Here is a 16,005-nt window from a genome sequence, read left to right on the forward strand (position 1 = left end):
TCACTTTCAGTTGACCTTCCTATCAGTCACAGCGAGGGTTGCTAGTTCCCTTGCTGGATGAATGCCCTCAAGTTAAAAAAAAAAAAAAAAAAGAGAGACAGAGAGAGAAAAATTCTCAGAATCTACTCATTATAAAGAAAATTACTTGTCCTATGGGCTGAGTGAGCATGGCCCTGCCCATTCTGACAGGCTTCCGTTCTCAAGTTGGGAAGAGATTCCTTCTTTTTCCACTTCTCTGGATTCCTTCCAGAGAAACACTCTCACCTCTGGAGGCTTCTCTTATTGCCCTGGGAGGACTTTCACTTGCCTTTGTCAGAAACAGGCTTTTTGGGGTGGCTTCTTTTGTAGGGAGAGGGTGTAAATTCTACCTGCCACACAGACTCTAACTTCTATGATTTAAATACGAAAATATTCTCAGTCCCTCCTCTGAAGGAAAAGCCCTGTGTTATTGTTGGTATGTAACTGGGTAATGGGTGTAAAACCTCCTTCTACTAGGAGCCTGTAGTGATCGGATCTTGAAGGGTGGTCTCCAAGTATACTTGTGTGTCTGATGACTTAAGGAGAACCTAGAGATATAAGTGCAGCTGGTATATGGAGCCAGGAGGGCTCAGCCATTGACTGGGTTCAGTCATCTTTCCTCTCTCAGTGATGAGAGAGCCAGAGGTACGACCAGCTTTGGAAAGAAGTCTGAGTAGGAAGGTCCAAAGTAGGTCAACAGATCAAAGAAAAGACAGAGGCAGCTGCTGCTACCTCTGAGCCTTTTCTCATGCTGTTCCATCTGCTTGAACAGCTTCCCAAACCTCTGCCACTGTCCTGGGCCTCACTTACTAATGGCACATCATCTTGGTCAAGTGACATTATAGGAAGCATCCTCTGAACCCCTAGGCCTGGCTAAGTACCTCTCCCTGGTACTTCCAAAGCATTTGGGGCTTGTTTCCAGCATGACACTTATCCCATTGTGAGGTTATCTTTTTACACCAGGGGCTGCAAACTCAAATGCCTACAGAGGCCAAGAAGATAATAAAAAATAAATGAAGCAGGTCAGACATAAGAATAATCCTGGCTTTTAAACCCAAACAAAAACGTTGTCCATTTTTCTTAAGTCATGCTGTTCCCTTAACCTGTCTTTTGTTTTCTTATGAAAGTATCATAGGTACATGAAGAGTTTTACTTCTATCATAAGAAAAACAGTGTGACTGCAACAATGAATGGTCACTGACTCCCTCAGCTTTGGATGCAAGAGGGAGTGGTGGGGACTGTGGCCCACATTCCCACATGGCAGACTACATTCTAGATGATTGCTGCCAGATGAGAATGTGGGCTCAGTGCTGCCAGTGCTGCTGATTTGCAAAAGAAGCTGGCAATCCAGATTTTATTAAAATAAAAATCTGAAAACCTCCCAAGTTTTAAATGTCTGCAGCTAATTCAAAAGTTTTAAAGCATGTGTGGGACAACAGAACATTTCTGAAGGCCAGATGCAGCCCACAAACCCCAGATCTACCAAACCCCTGGTCTTTAGGACGAGGGCTGTGCAGTATTTAACTCTGAGTGCCCCCCAAATTAGTACAGGGTCTGGCACAGAAAAAGCCCCTGATCAATTTGTGATACATTTTTGAAAAATAACAGCTGATATTTATTTAGTACTCACAGTGATCCAAGCCCTTAAGCACTTTACATTCATTATCTCCTGTCATCCTCACAGCCTTGTGAAATAGGCAGATTTGCTGACGGTTACAGAGCTAGGAAGCAAGAGAGGCAGGACTCAAACTCAGGTCTGTCTGACTCCAGATCTCTTATTAAGATAGAATCTCCCACTTGGGGGCCAGTATGGAATAGGATTTAAGATCATATTCTTTGGGTTTAAGTTCCAGATTAGTCACTTTCCATTTGTCATCTTATGCAACTTACATAACACCTCTAAACCTCCATTTTCCAATCTGTAAAATGGGGATAATAAGAGTTAACTACTCATAGGGCTGTTGTAAGGATTAAATGAGATAAATAGGCACAGAGGAGACCGTCAACAAATAATAACTATTCTTATGGCCCCAGTATTTTTCCCCTTAGGGTTATTAGATCATAGCCATCCACACCCACTGTAGCTCCTTAGTCCACAAACGGGAATATTCTAGTGGAATACCTTGTTACTAGAGAAAAAACAAAGGAGTCATGTAAGGAGTCACTTCAGGTATCAGATGGCTGCCTTTTGAGCCAGCAACACACTTGATAGGAATGAACATGATCAAAACAAATGACATTGCTCAGGGCAAGGGACAAACTGTTCCCCGCCAGGCTGTGCAATAGAAAAAGGGATAGCTATCTTGGGTCTAACCCTTCATCCCCACTGGAGCCTCGCGTTTCAAATCCTCTTAAGGTTCCAGCCAACTTTCAAAAGAATAATTAAATCTGGAAAGAAGTGGGGTCAGCAGGTCTCACAGTGCTTTTAAACAGGAAGTCTCAGAGCTGGAGGAGGAAGTCGCTGAAAGCAAAGCTGCTTTCCTATGTAGTGGCAGCCCAAAGAATGGCTTAGTCCGAGGAAGATACAGGAGCATATTTCACCAAATGCAAGTTGACCCTAATTTTAAGTCATATACGTCAAAAAACTGATTCTATTCATAAATTGACATACTTCAGAACATTTTTTGGCTTGCTTAGTAAAAACTTCTGTTATACGTAGTAACCATATAAAAACAGAGATTGCATTCATGATAACAAAGAAATGAAATACCTAAGGATCAATATCCTGAGAGATGCGTACAATCTACATAAAGAAAACTGCAGAATGTTTTTGGAGTATATGAAAGAAGACTTTAAAAAGTCAAAACGTGAACAGTTTTCCTGAGACATAAAATTGTAAAGATATCAGCTCTCTCTCTTTAAGTTAATTTGTGGTCAATTCAATGACAATATTCCTACAGACTTTTTAAAAAATACTTAACAAAATAATTCTAAAGCTCATTTGGGGGGAAAAATGAATGAAGGTATATACTATGTCATACTTCTTATTATTTATTCATTTTATAAATTCTGCATTTTACTTTGCTTTTACAGCTTTATTGAAATTTATTTCACCTTCCGTAAAATTCACCTTTTTAAAGTATACAGATCAATAGTTTTTAGTATATTCACAGTGTTGTGCCACCAGCATTATATAATGTGCCACCAGCATTATATAATGTGCCACCAGCATTATATAATTTTTCAATATGCCAAAAAGAAACCCTGTACCCATTAGCAGTCACTTACCTTTCCCTTCTCCCATCCCCGCCCAACCCAGCCTCATGTAACTATTAATCTATTTTTTGTCTCTATGGATTTGTCCATTCTGGAAATTTTATATAAATGGAATTATGTGATATCTGGCCTTTTTGACTGGCTCCTTTCACTTAGTATAATGTTTTCAAGGTTCCTGTAGTAAAGAATTTAACCTTGCCCATCCAGAGATCTGGCCTTTGTCCTCAGCTTCTGGGAGGTAATCTCTAAGCTCTTGAAATGTCATGCCTAATAGAAGTGTCTTTGTTTCCCTGGGAGCTTTGGGTCACCAAACAATCTTAAAAATATGATTTAGGGTGGGGGCTGGCCATATCAAATAGTCTTAGGGTGGGGGCTAACCAGCAAGACCAGCAATGTGACTTCCATGGGGGCTACAGGTCAGCAGTATCAGTAAACGTCTGGGGGGGCTGGAGACTGAGATCAGCCACATAGGCAATCAGTCATTTTCAGCTGATGGACGTCCAATAAAAAATCTGGACACCAAGGCTCAGATGAGCTTCCCTGGATGGTAATACCCCCTGTGTATTGTCACACATCAGTGCTGGAAGGTAATGCTGTCCTGGCTTTACACAGGGAGAGGACAAATAGACACTCATGTTTGGGTTCTCCTGGACACTGCCCCATGCACTTCTTCCCTTAGCTGATTTTAATCCATATCCTTTCCCTGTAATAAACCATGAGAGTAACACCTCTCAGTAAGTTCTGTGCGGCCTTCTAAAGAATTATCAAACCAGAGTGGCTTTAGGAACCCCTAAACTTGCAACTGGTGTTAGAAGTGAAGGTAATCTCTTATAGACAGCTCCCTCCAACTTTACAAGTGGTCTAAACTCGCTCAAGGTTCATTCATGTTTTAGCATGTATCAATGCTACATTCCTTTTTATTGCTAAATAATATTCCATTGTATGGATATATCACATTTTGTTGAAGCATTCATCAGTTGATAGATATTTGGGTTGTTTCTACTTTGGGGTTATTATAAATTACACTGCTGTGAACAATTGTGTACAAGTTTTACTGTAGACATGTTTTCAATTCTCTTAAGTATGTATCAAGGATTGGAATTGCTGGGTCATATGGTAACTTTATGTTTAACCTTTTGAGGAACTACTAAACTGTTTTTCCAAAGTGACTATGCCATTTTACAATACCAGTATGAGGGCTCCAATTTCTTTTCTTTTTTTTTTTTTTTTAATTTATTTTTTAATTTATTGGGGTGACAATTGTTAGTAAAGTTACATAGATTTCAGGTGCACAATTCTGTATTACATCATCTATAAATCCCATTGTGTGTTCATCACCCAGAGTCAGTTCTCCTTCCATCACCATATATTTGATCCCCCTTACCCTCATCTCCCACCCCCCACCCCCCTTACCCTCTGGCAACCACTAAACTATTGTCTGTGTCTATGAGTTTTTGTTTCTCATTTGTTTGTCTTGTTCTTTTGTTGTTTTTGGTTTATATACCATATATCAGTGAAATCATATGGTTCTCTGCTTTTTCTGACTTATTTCGCTTAGCATTATACTCTCAAGATCCATCCATGTTGTCACAAATGTTCCTATATCATCTTTTCTTACCACCGAATAGTATTCCATTATGTATATATACCACAACTTCTTTATCCATTCATCTATCGAAGGACATTTTGGTTGTTTCCATGTCTTGGCCACCGTAAACAAAGCTGCAAAGAACATTGGAGCACACGTGTCTTTATGTATAAATGTTTTCAGAACCTTTTCACTGTCTTGATGGTATCCTTTGAAACACAAAAGTTTGTAATTTTCATGAAGTCTAATTTATCTATTTTTTCTTTTGTTAACAGCTCATGCTTTTGGTGTCACATCTAAGAAGCCTTTGCCAAATCCAAGATCATGAACATTTACCCCTAAGTTTTCTTTTAAGAGTCTTATAGTTTTAACTCTTATATTCAAGTCTTTAATCTATTTTTAATTAATTTTTTATATGGTGTGGAATAAGGATCCAACTTCATTCTTTTGTATGTGGATATTCAGTTTCCCAGTATCATTTGTGGAAAAGATTATCTTTTCCCAGAGGATGGGCTTAGCATCTGTCTTAGTCCATTCAGGCTGCTGCAACAAAATACCACATAAGCCAGCTTATAAATAACAGACATTTATTTCTCACAAGACATTTAATTCTGGAGACCGAGAAGTCCAAGATCAAGGCACCAGCAGATTTTGTGTCTAGTGATGGTCCGCTTTCTGATTCATAGATGGTCCTTTCTTCTGTGTGGTCACATGGTGAAAGGGGAAAGAGAGATATCTGGGGCCTCTTTTATAAGGGCACTTATCCCATTCCTGAGAGCTTCACCCTCATGACCTAATCACCTCCCAAAGGCCCCACCTCTTAACACTATTACACTGGGGGTTAGGTTTCAACATATGAATTTAGGGACGATACATTCATACCATAGCAGCACCCTTGTAAAAATCAGTTGACCACAAACATATGAGTTTATTTCTGAGCTCTCAATTTTATTCCATTGATCTATACGTCTATCCTTATGCCAATACTATGGTTTTGTCTTTTTTTTTAAGATTTTATTGGGGAAGGGGAACAGGACTTTATTGGGGAACAGTGTGTACTTCCAGGCCTTTTTTCCAAGTCAAGTTGTTGTCCTTTCAGTCTTAGTTGTGGAGGGCGTAGCTCAGCTCCAGGTCCAGTTCCTGTTGCTAGTTGCAGGGAGTGCAGCCCATCATCCCTTGCAGGAGTCGGACCAGCAACCTTGTGGTTGAGAGGACACGCTCCAACCAACTGAGCCATTGGGAGCTCAGCTCAAGGTGCCGTGTTCAATCTTAGTTGCAGGGGCAGAGCCCACCATCCCTTATGGGACTTGAGGAGTTGAACAGGTAACCTTGTAGTTGAGAGCCCACTGGCCCATGTGGGAATCAAACTGGCAGCCTTTGGAGTTAGGAGCACGGAGCTCCAACCGCCTGAGCCACCGGGCCGGACCCAATACTACTGTTTTGATTACTGTAGCTTTGTAATAGGTTTTGAAATTAGGAAATGTGAGTCCTCTGACTTTGCTCTTCTTACCTAAATTTTTATTACAAAATTTTTGATACATAGAAAGATGAAACAATAGTTCAGTAAGCATCTATACAATCCTCCCACTTAGGTTCAACAATTCTTAACATTTTGTTATATTTGCTATCTCTCTCTCTCAGTCTTTCTTTCTCCCTACCTCACTGTACACACACACACACACACACACACACACACACACACACACACACTTGGCTTTCATGGATGTGAAATGCCCAGGAGGCTATAAAATCACCATCATCCCTAGCCATGCACCAACCGTAGTTTTGCTTGATGGCTGCTCCACTGTTCTTTGTCAGCCTACAGGAGGAAATGCAAGGCTCACAGAACGATGCTCCTTCAGAAGGAAGCAGTCCTAAAAGTACCCTGAATCTAGATGAGTGAGGAACAATCCCAACAAACACATTTTGCATACACAAAAAAGACGCCTACTTAACACAATATCATTAATACTCCTATGAAAATTAGCAAAAATTCCACAATAGTCTACTACCAATCCATATTCAAATTTGTCCAAATATCCCAAAATATCTTTTATAGTTTTTCCCCAATTGAACCAGAATCTAATCAACATTTTCACTCATTGCGTTTGGTATAGCTCTGGAGTTTCTTCTCTACTCTATTCTATTACATTTTTTGTTTTTGTTTTTGTTTTTTTCTTTATAACATTGACCCTTTGAAGAGTCTAGGCCAGTTGTCTTGTAGAATATCTCACATTCTGGATTTTTCTGATTGTTTCCTCATGCTATTTAACTTGTTCCTCTATCTCCTGAATTTCTTATGAACTGAAAGTTAGGTCTGACTTGATCAGGTAATTGGGGAACTTCCAATCAGAAGCACCTAATGTCAGAATGTCCTTCTATTAGTGATACTAAAGTGAAGATACCAGAGCTCTCCAAGGTACATTTTCTCTTTTGCAGTTACTAAGTAATCTGTAAGTCTAGCCTTTTTAATTGTATTTTAATACAAACCAACACATTGCTTTTAAATTCTTTTAAAGATTGTAAAGGCATATGAAAGACATTTAATAAGGAAGAGCAGTGAGGCAGGGCAGTACCACTATTCACCAGAGAATGAATTTAAAGCAGCAATAACTAAAGAATAATATACTGTCACTGCAATAAATAAAAACATGCATCACATATAAGAGAAGAGAATGTTAGCTGTAAGGTACCCTAGAAATTAACTTGGGTTCAATTGCCTCACTTTACAAATACAAAACCTAAAGTTCAAGGAGCTAAAGAAATGTCATTAAGGCCAGAAAATAATTATTTTTTCAGTACTTAGTCTATGCTGGACATTGTTCTATGCACTTTGCATGATTAACTCATTTAATTGTCCCAACAACTTTATGAGACTAGGTTATATTTACTTCCCGTCCCCCTCCTTTAATTTTTTTGGCCAGTGAGAAAACTGAGAGAGAAGTTAAGTTTGCCCAGGATGCATAACTAGTAAATTAGGGAGCTGCAGTGGAAACCCAGGAAAGCTGACTCCAGAATCTGTGTTTAACTCTTCCACACTACTACTACTAGTTACGTCACTTGTGGCTAGAGCTACAGCTAGTTAGGAATAGAGTTAGGCCCTACGTTCTCTGAGGACAAATTCCACCCTCTACCTGGAATATCAAGAGTGGAGTAAGCTGGGGTAGCTGGTTAGCTCAGTCGATTAGTGTATGGTGCTAATAACATCAAGGCTGCCAGTTCGATCCCCGCATGGGCCACTGTGATCTGCATCCTCCTTAGAAAAACAAATAGTGGAGTGAGTTGATTGTTCCTTGTAACCTGGAGCAGCATCAATTCTGGCCTGCACTGGGCTTCTCTATTATGAGCAGGCAGCTACTAATTACCTGTGATAAAGAAGGATAGATGCTACAAGGAAGATCCAGCACAGCTCAACACAAGACCCCTCACTCCACAAATGTGAATATTTAGCCTTGGGGTATAACATTGTATTACCTTTGCTGTAGACTTGCCTTCTTAATTATGTTTTGCTAAGATTGCTGTCATGCAGGGTCTCAGCTCCCACTCCCTGCACAAGAACACAGGATATGGTGAGGCCAAAAAGGAACACCAATGGAGCCGTGGATAGGGGGTTCATACCACTATATTCTCATTGGCAGCTGGTCAAGACTAAAGCAAACATCAGCCGGTATGCCATCGAGGGGTCTGCCTGCAGCCCAGTCTCGCTGGGGGCCAGGCAAAACACAGGAAATAGAATCAACATGATCCACAACCCACAATCTGCTTGCTAACCACACTTACTAGCTGCAATCCACACTTGCTAACCACAATCTGCGCTTGCTAGTGTAGCCACAGCAGCCATATTAGTGGCCAGTGGCTAACTGGTTACAGCTAATGGCCATCTGATCACAGCTGATGGCCATCTACTATCTGAGCCAGCACCTTTCTACATGAGGTCAAGAGCCTGGAAACTGCTCTCTTGGCTCTGTCCCCACACTCCACCCCTCCAGGGTCTCACCTCATAATCTGCATGACAAGCATCTTCCGCAAGGGGCCCTGAGTCAGGAACCCAGCTCACAAGAAACAGTTTCAGTCCAGTTCAAGTAGTGTCCCAGGGGTGTCCCTCAATGTCTACCAGTCTTTCTGGGCACAGCCAGGGTTTCTCAGGGTACTGCCAGTCTTTGGGCACAGCCAGACTTCTGGGGCACAGCCAGGGTTTCTCAGAGTACCACCAGTCTCTGGGCACAGCCAGACTACTGGGGCATAGCCAGGGTTCCTCAGGGCACCGTGCTGGAACAATAGAGGCTCACAGCTAAGGTGCTTACATATTCTCGACGGTGGCCGGTCAAGACACAGGAAGCAAACATCTGCCTGCACCCCAACAAGGGGTCTTCCTGCACCACAGTCTCGCTGGTGGCCGGACGAGACACAGGAAGTAAATACCTGCCAGTTCCACTACATGGTGGTACATTCCTAAGCAAACAGTCAAGCAGTCCATTAAATCAGGGATGGAGGGCAATTCCCCATAGTCCACAGTCATTTGCCAGGGCTGTGCGTTGGCCTCACAATGTGTGCCCTCTCTGCAGGGCGAAGGCTCCAAGTCCTTCCCAACCTGGGGGTGAGGGACGACCTTGACCTCACCCGCATCTTCCACAGAGGACTCAGCAAGCGTTTCCTCCTGGGACTGCAAGTCCTGCATCTGGGCTGCCCCAGCAAGCACCTCCCAGCCCACACAGTGCAACGACCTTCACTTTCTCCTGCCTATGCTGGTTGGAGAACCGTCCATGTCTTCCCACCCTTCCATGGGAGTCCAGCTCTCCAGCAGTTCATGGCTCTTTCTTCGCTGGTTGGAGAGCCATCCATGTCTTCCCACCCCTCCATGGGGGTCCACTCCTGAGAACAGTGGTTACCAGTTACCACACACTGTGTGGGGGCCATATGTCCTCCTGCCCAGAGTCAGACATCATTCCTACTTGGCCGGAATCCTGCTCACCACGCCAGGTATCCAAATGAGTGGTGGCCCTGGTACAAGATGTCCACAACTCTAGGAGCCCACGGCAGCAGCGTACCCCCAAAAAGCAGAGAACGCCTGCTATGGCCAATAGGCAAGCTTGCCATCCGGAGGCTCTAGAGGACCACCAATTCACTGATGGGTCACGTTTTTCCCAGGCAGATTGCATTTCCTGCTCCTGGAGGCACCTCTCATGTGCTTCCTAAGACTGAGTTTTCATACACACAAACTGCTCAACCATCCTTCAGAGAGCTTTGGCGGGCACCATACCCTGCTCACTGCACCATGTGTCATGCAGGGTCTCTGGTCCCGCTCCCACTCCCACTCTCAGCGGGTGGACACAGAGTATGATGAGGCCAAAAAGGAACAGCAACAGAGCCATGGATAGTGGGTTTATACCACTATATTCTTGTTGGCGGCTGGGTTGGAGATACAGGAAGCAGGAGCCACGCAATCCGCAATCCGCAGTCCGCTTCTCTGCCAACCAACCAACGCCCCAGCGTAGCCATGGCAGTTATATTAGTGGCTAATGGCTAACTGGTAACAGCTGATGGCCATCCAACCACAGCGATGGCCATCTGATCACAGCTGATGGCCATCGAATAACTGAGCCAGCACCTTTCCATGTAAGGCCGAGCCTGGAAACTGCCCTCTGACACTCTGTCCTCACAACTGCTATTAAAGTCAGTTGCTACTCTCTATACACCCCAAGGACAGCAAGGGACCATGACTGGTAGAAATGCTTCACATGGATATGCCCTTATGAAAAATGAGAGTAGACTATAAATGTTTTTCTCCACTCCTTTCTTTCAATCCTACATCCCAGGTCTTGGTCTGTATCTTACTGATTTATTTTAACCTTATCCTCAGTGGCCTCCTTTGTCTCCCATTGCCATAGAAACCCATTCTGCCTTAAGAATCATCTTTCTTGCCAGTTTCTTGGATCCAGGCCCTCTATTTAAGTCCTCCTTCAGCTCCAAATCACCTGCTGAATTAAATCTAAGTTCCTTGATCTTGACTTCTGGGACCTTCTCTAATTTGCTCCTCTTTTATTTTTTTAATCCTCCTATTAGAAATAATACATTCCTGCAGCAGAGGTTAAAGCAGATCACTGTCAACCAAAATATTAACTGTAATAACTAATATATTTACATAGCACTTTAGAGTTGAGTAAAACATATTCACCTACATTACCTCAATTAAGTCTCATAATCTCTCTATGTCACATCATATGTACCTGGTCTGACAATTAAGTTATCAAACTTGTTGCACTGATATTGCTAACCTTTTTTTATATCAGAGGTATTATTAATTATGAATCTGTACCAACTGGACAAATCATTAACCAAGTTTACTATTTGGAAGTGCTGAAAAGGCTGCGTGAAAGAGTTAGACGACCTGAATTTTTTGCCAACAATTCATGGCTCTTGCATCACGACAATGCACCAGCTCACACGGCACTGTCTGTGAGGGAGTTTTTAGCCAGTAAACAAATTGGAACACCCTCCCTACTCACCTGATCTGGCCCCCAATGACTTGTTTCTTTTCCTGAAAATAAAGGAAATGTTGAAAGGAAGACATTTTTATGACATTCAGGACATCAAGGGTAATGTGACTACAGCTCTGATGGTCATTCCAGAAAAAGAGTTCCAAAATTGCTTTGAAGGGTGGACTAGGTGCTGGCATCAGTGCATAGCTTCCTAAGGGGAGTACTTCGAAGGTGACCATAGTGATATTCAGCAATGAGGAATGCAGCACTTTTCCTAGGATGAGTTCACAAACTTAATTGTCTGACCTTCATATAAAGCAGTAACATGATGAACATTTCAAGTTTGATAAAATTGGAGCCAAAGAAGTGTCTTGACAATGATAACACAGCTTACTGGTGAAGCTATAGCTTGAATTTATATCTTCAAACTTTCAGATTATGCTTGTTATACCAATCCTGAATTTAACAAAAAAGTCTTTTTTTTTTTTTTTGGCTTATATCCCATGGCAGGCAGGATTCTAAGATCTCCCTCAATTTCTCCTCCTTCCCCCCTCCATGTACATGCCCTGCATAATCCCTGGAGCTGTGAATTTGAGATATCAGTCCCCTGACTGTGTTATGTTACAGTAGTCCCCCCTTACCCATGGTTTCACATACATAATTATGTTATGTCTTTAGGTACCAAGATTTTCAGAAGAGATACAAATATAAAAATCAAAGTTAAGCAAAATCTGTAATCCTAAATTTGCAATTTTGGAAAGATCGGTATGAATACATGATGCATTTATTTAAAAAAATGTGTGTATGTGAAGTTTCTAGCTGTGTCCACTGAAACAGCTTACCAACAATAATCAACCCAGTAACACGAGCCCTTGTAGCATCCAGGTTGTTTTTTCTAAATATAATTTTCCCTCTTAAAGGAGGACTCCTTGGAGAAATGACTGACTCTAGATTTAGGGCAGAAAAAGTACTAAATAAGCCTAGAACATCTTGTCACACCAAAAAGGGAGCTATCTTGAGTGGGGGTTGTTTCTTCTGCTGCTCAAACTAGTGTGTTTGGTTTAGGGTAATTCAAATAGCAGTACACTTAGAGTATATGAACCTTCCTGTCTGTGTGCTATTAAAACTTTGTTTCTATTTTTTATTATGGAAAATTTCAAACGTATACTAAAGAAGAGAGAATACTGTAATGAACACCCATTTCCCCATTATCCAGCTTCAACAGTGAGGAAAACTCAGGGCTAGTCTTATTTCATCTACACTCCACCCATTTTCCTCTCTCAATATTTTAAAGCAGATGCCATTTATCCTACCAGTTCATCAAAGATTCTGTTTAATGCATAATCTATGTAAAACCTAATCTACCTAAAACACATACATACATAAAACATGCATACATAATATATATGAGTGTTCTAAAGGTAACAATTAAGGATCACACAATGCCTTCCCAGAAGAGTGTTTGTGGTGGGGTCTTGGGGTAAGGGATAGCGTTTAAAGAAAATTTTGAGTGTGAATGGTTTCAGAGCGTCCAAGAACTCTCCATTCGGCATTCTCACGATTTTCTATTGTTTTAAAACCTTTTTATTTTATGTTGCCATACTGGGAAGGCTCTTGTATTTTGGACCCCTACAAGGATAATGAGACGGAGTGGGGACTAAAATAAAGTGGCTTAGAAAACATCTCAACTTCGTTATTTTGCCTAGAGGAACGCCTTGTCATGTCACAGTGTACGCGTGATGGATTTACTTTTCTTAACCGAAGCGATTATCGCATAAAACCTTGGTCTGGTTAGAATGGAACCGAATTGTAGTCTTGTTCAAGAACTACAAATCCCAGAAGGCACTTCGGCTAGGGCGCCTGCGCATCGTGCTCTCCTTCCTTTCCCCAACTCGTCTCAGAAAGACCCGCCCCGGGGTGCGTCGCTCGCACTGGAAGCAAGCGGAAGAAGATGGCGCTCACCAGGTGGGTTGTTGATTCGGGTCATCGATACGGAAGGGTCTGGAAGTACCCACTTTTTTCATTTCTCTGCCCACACTCTCCGGGCGGTAAGCAGGCTCGGGGAACAGCGCGACGTGGGCTGAGACCACGGCTAGGCCCTCCCGCCGACCACCGGGGCGACTAGGCCTCGCGAAAGCTGGGGTCTTTCCTAAGTGGCTTCCCGGGTTGAGTTCGCCCCCTCCCTAAGGCCGGAAGCAGCGGTGTGGTGAATAGTTCTCTGGCCTCAGATGCCGAAGAGTTGCGCAGGATTTTCGCTTACGCATCTTGGGGTTGTGGAGAGGGCTCCCTCGGCTCCGCCGCTCGTGTGGGCGCGATGCGGGTGGAGGGCAGTGGCTTTTTTGGGCGGAGTGCAGCAGGCAGAAGGTGACTGCCTGGCTTACGGCCGGTTGTCTGCTGAGGGCTTTCTCTGATCTCTGTCCCAAAACAAGGATTCCTGGGGGGGGGGGGGGGGAAGGGGGGGGCGGCACCGAACAGACTTGAGCCACAGTAGTGGCAGGTGTCTACGAAATTGCGCCGCTGCCCCGCGCTTGAACTTCAGACCTTAGAATTTCTTCCGTAGATCGAACCACTTCAGATTTTTGCTGTTCCCGGTTGCCTTGGTAACCGCATGTATCGTGGTCCCGCTTTTAAGAAAAAGATGCTGAAGTGGGAGATGCCAAGGAGTTACGTAACTCCTACTTGTCCGCGACTTTGCTGACCCATCTAAGGAGAAAAACTTTCCACGCCGTAGGAAAAGTTGAGTGTCAAAGAGGTGTTGTAAAGCAAGTGATGATTTTAGGATATTCATCCCTCGAGCTCCCTAAACACACTTTATTCTCACACACAGATTTCCTGGCTGATGATAATTATGAATCCTAAAAATGTTTGAATCAGAGAATTCTTTTGGGAATTACATTGGGATGCCTTGCTCTATCCTCGGGCTTGTGTGTATACAGAAGGAAATCTTGACAGTCTGCGGGAAGGTGGTGAAGAAACCATGCAGATACGAAACAAAACACACAATGCTTATTTGTGTAGTGCTAACCTTAAGTGGAAAAGGAATTGAATGGACTGGAGAGTTTCCTTTAGTAAATGTCGCAGCATCAAACATTCGATTGAATTGCCCTCTAGGTGGGAGGCACTGTGACGATGACAAAAAGTTTTGTGGAAAGGTGAAATTTGAAAAGGACACGCAGGAAAAATACCACAGGTGTTGTGGGTATTGTGTGCTTAAAATTGCAGTTGGCACAGTGTAGTCTGTAAATAGCTTGTCTTGGGGACTCCATAGCTTTCTGATTTTGTTGAGTTCTGGCTGATTTGATTTTTAGACAACATGGCTGCACGTTTCCAGGTGAAGTGTTATTTTGAAGATCTACCAGGGATTCTTAACAGCAAGGGCTTGACATTCTGGTGTATTACAGTCTTATTGTCATCGGTGTTTGTTGCTAACTACAGATTTAAAATCATACTGGTGTAATTATCTAAATTCACGTGTATTTAAGGTTATGTATCGAATAATATAACTTGCATTTAATGTGCTTTCTTTAGTGAAGGGGAAAGGGTACATGAAGATATCTCAACAGTGGCACTATTGATAATGCATTCTCGGATGGGGCTGTCCTGTGCACAGTAAGATGTTTAGCAGCATGTTTGTCCTCCACCCACTAAATGCTAGTGGCACTCCTACCCCCTCTGCACACCACATCCCCAAATCCTGACAATCAGAACGTCTCCAGACATTGTCAAATATCTATATTGTATTTTGCCCCCAGTTGAGAATCACTGAGGACTTTCTGCTTGCATACGCAGCCCACTATGTACCACCTCTCCTCCCCCCACCCAGCAGTGTGCCTCTGTGGGAGAATGTCATCTTTTACGGGAAACAACTAAGTTAAGACCATCTGAAAGGCTAGTGTTTATTCTGACCTTAATCCAGGCCAGTTTGCCTGTTTACTGAATTGTCCAAACTGCTTTGGCAGACTGCCTGCTTTTTTATAATTTTAGTGACCAACTCTTCCAACAGGAGGTAAAGAAAAGAAAAATGAAGCATAAGTAAATATTTTGGCTTTTTTGTAACTGTCTTTGTGTCTTTCCTATGTATTGGGTTTATGTAGTTTACTGAAAATAACTATGGCAGAAGCCCAAAACTTTGGGCTCCATTTATCCATCCATCCATCCATCCATCCATCCATGTATTCATTCACTCATTCCGTTATTTGTTGAAGGTCTACCACGTACCAGGCCCTATTGTAGTGAAGGTTTCACAGTACTGAATCCATCAGACAAACTTCTTGTTCTCAGAGAGCTTACATTCTAGGAGAGACAGACTATATGTGAGTAAATAAATCAATATGCAATTTTAGAAAGTAAGTACTAGGAATAAAATAAAGATGTGAGGTGGACTGCAGTTTTGGACGGGGTGCTCAGAAAACAGCTCTAGGGGCTTATAATTGAGACGAGAATGCCAAGAAGCAAGTACTCAAAGATCTGTGGAAGAGTTTTCTATAAAAGCACCATAGGAAAAATATTCTCAGTAAGTAAATAGAATATTTTATGGCAGAGGATATAGCAAATGCAAAGATGCTGAGATGACTTGTTTAAGGAAAGGTAAGAAGGCTATAGTGATATAAAGATGGTGAGTGTGAAAGGTATTTACTGTATTTTTCCTGCATACATTTAAGTAGCCCCTGCTGTGAGCGAGACTGCCTGGTGAATTAGAGATGA

At 42.4% G+C, this 16,005-nt stretch overlaps 2 protein-coding genes across 2 annotated transcripts in view; both read left to right on the plus strand.

The window, feature by feature from the left end:
• Positions 1 to 6,541: 6,541 nt before the first annotated feature.
• On the plus strand, positions 6,542 to 6,700 carry LOC141570754 (small ribosomal subunit protein eS27-like). The gene has a single exon (XM_074329168.1). The coding sequence runs from the start codon at positions 6,542 to 6,544 to the stop codon at positions 6,698 to 6,700; it is 159 nt and encodes a 52-aa protein (XP_074185269.1).
• Positions 6,701 to 13,139: 6,439 nt separating this feature from the next.
• The window catches only part of SNW1 (SNW domain containing 1), a 28,166-nt gene continuing 25,300 nt past the window's right edge, over positions 13,140 to 16,005 (plus strand). Inside the window, exon 1 of the mRNA XM_019733531.2 lies at positions 13,140 to 13,266. Within this exon, the coding sequence (XP_019589090.1) occupies positions 13,253 to 13,266 (14 nt within the window). The 5' untranslated portion in view covers positions 13,140 to 13,252. The remainder of the gene's footprint in view (positions 13,267 to 16,005) is intronic.

This window comes from Rhinolophus sinicus, linkage group LG03 (assembly GCF_036562045.2).
Source record: "Rhinolophus sinicus isolate RSC01 linkage group LG03, ASM3656204v1, whole genome shotgun sequence".
Classification (NCBI taxonomy): domain Eukaryota; kingdom Metazoa; phylum Chordata; class Mammalia; order Chiroptera; family Rhinolophidae; genus Rhinolophus; species Rhinolophus sinicus.

Coding starts and splice junctions, on each gene's coding strand:
- LOC141570754 (XM_074329168.1), top strand. CDS start 6,542: ATGGATGTGAAATGCCCAGGAGGCTATAAAATCACCATCATCCCTAGC.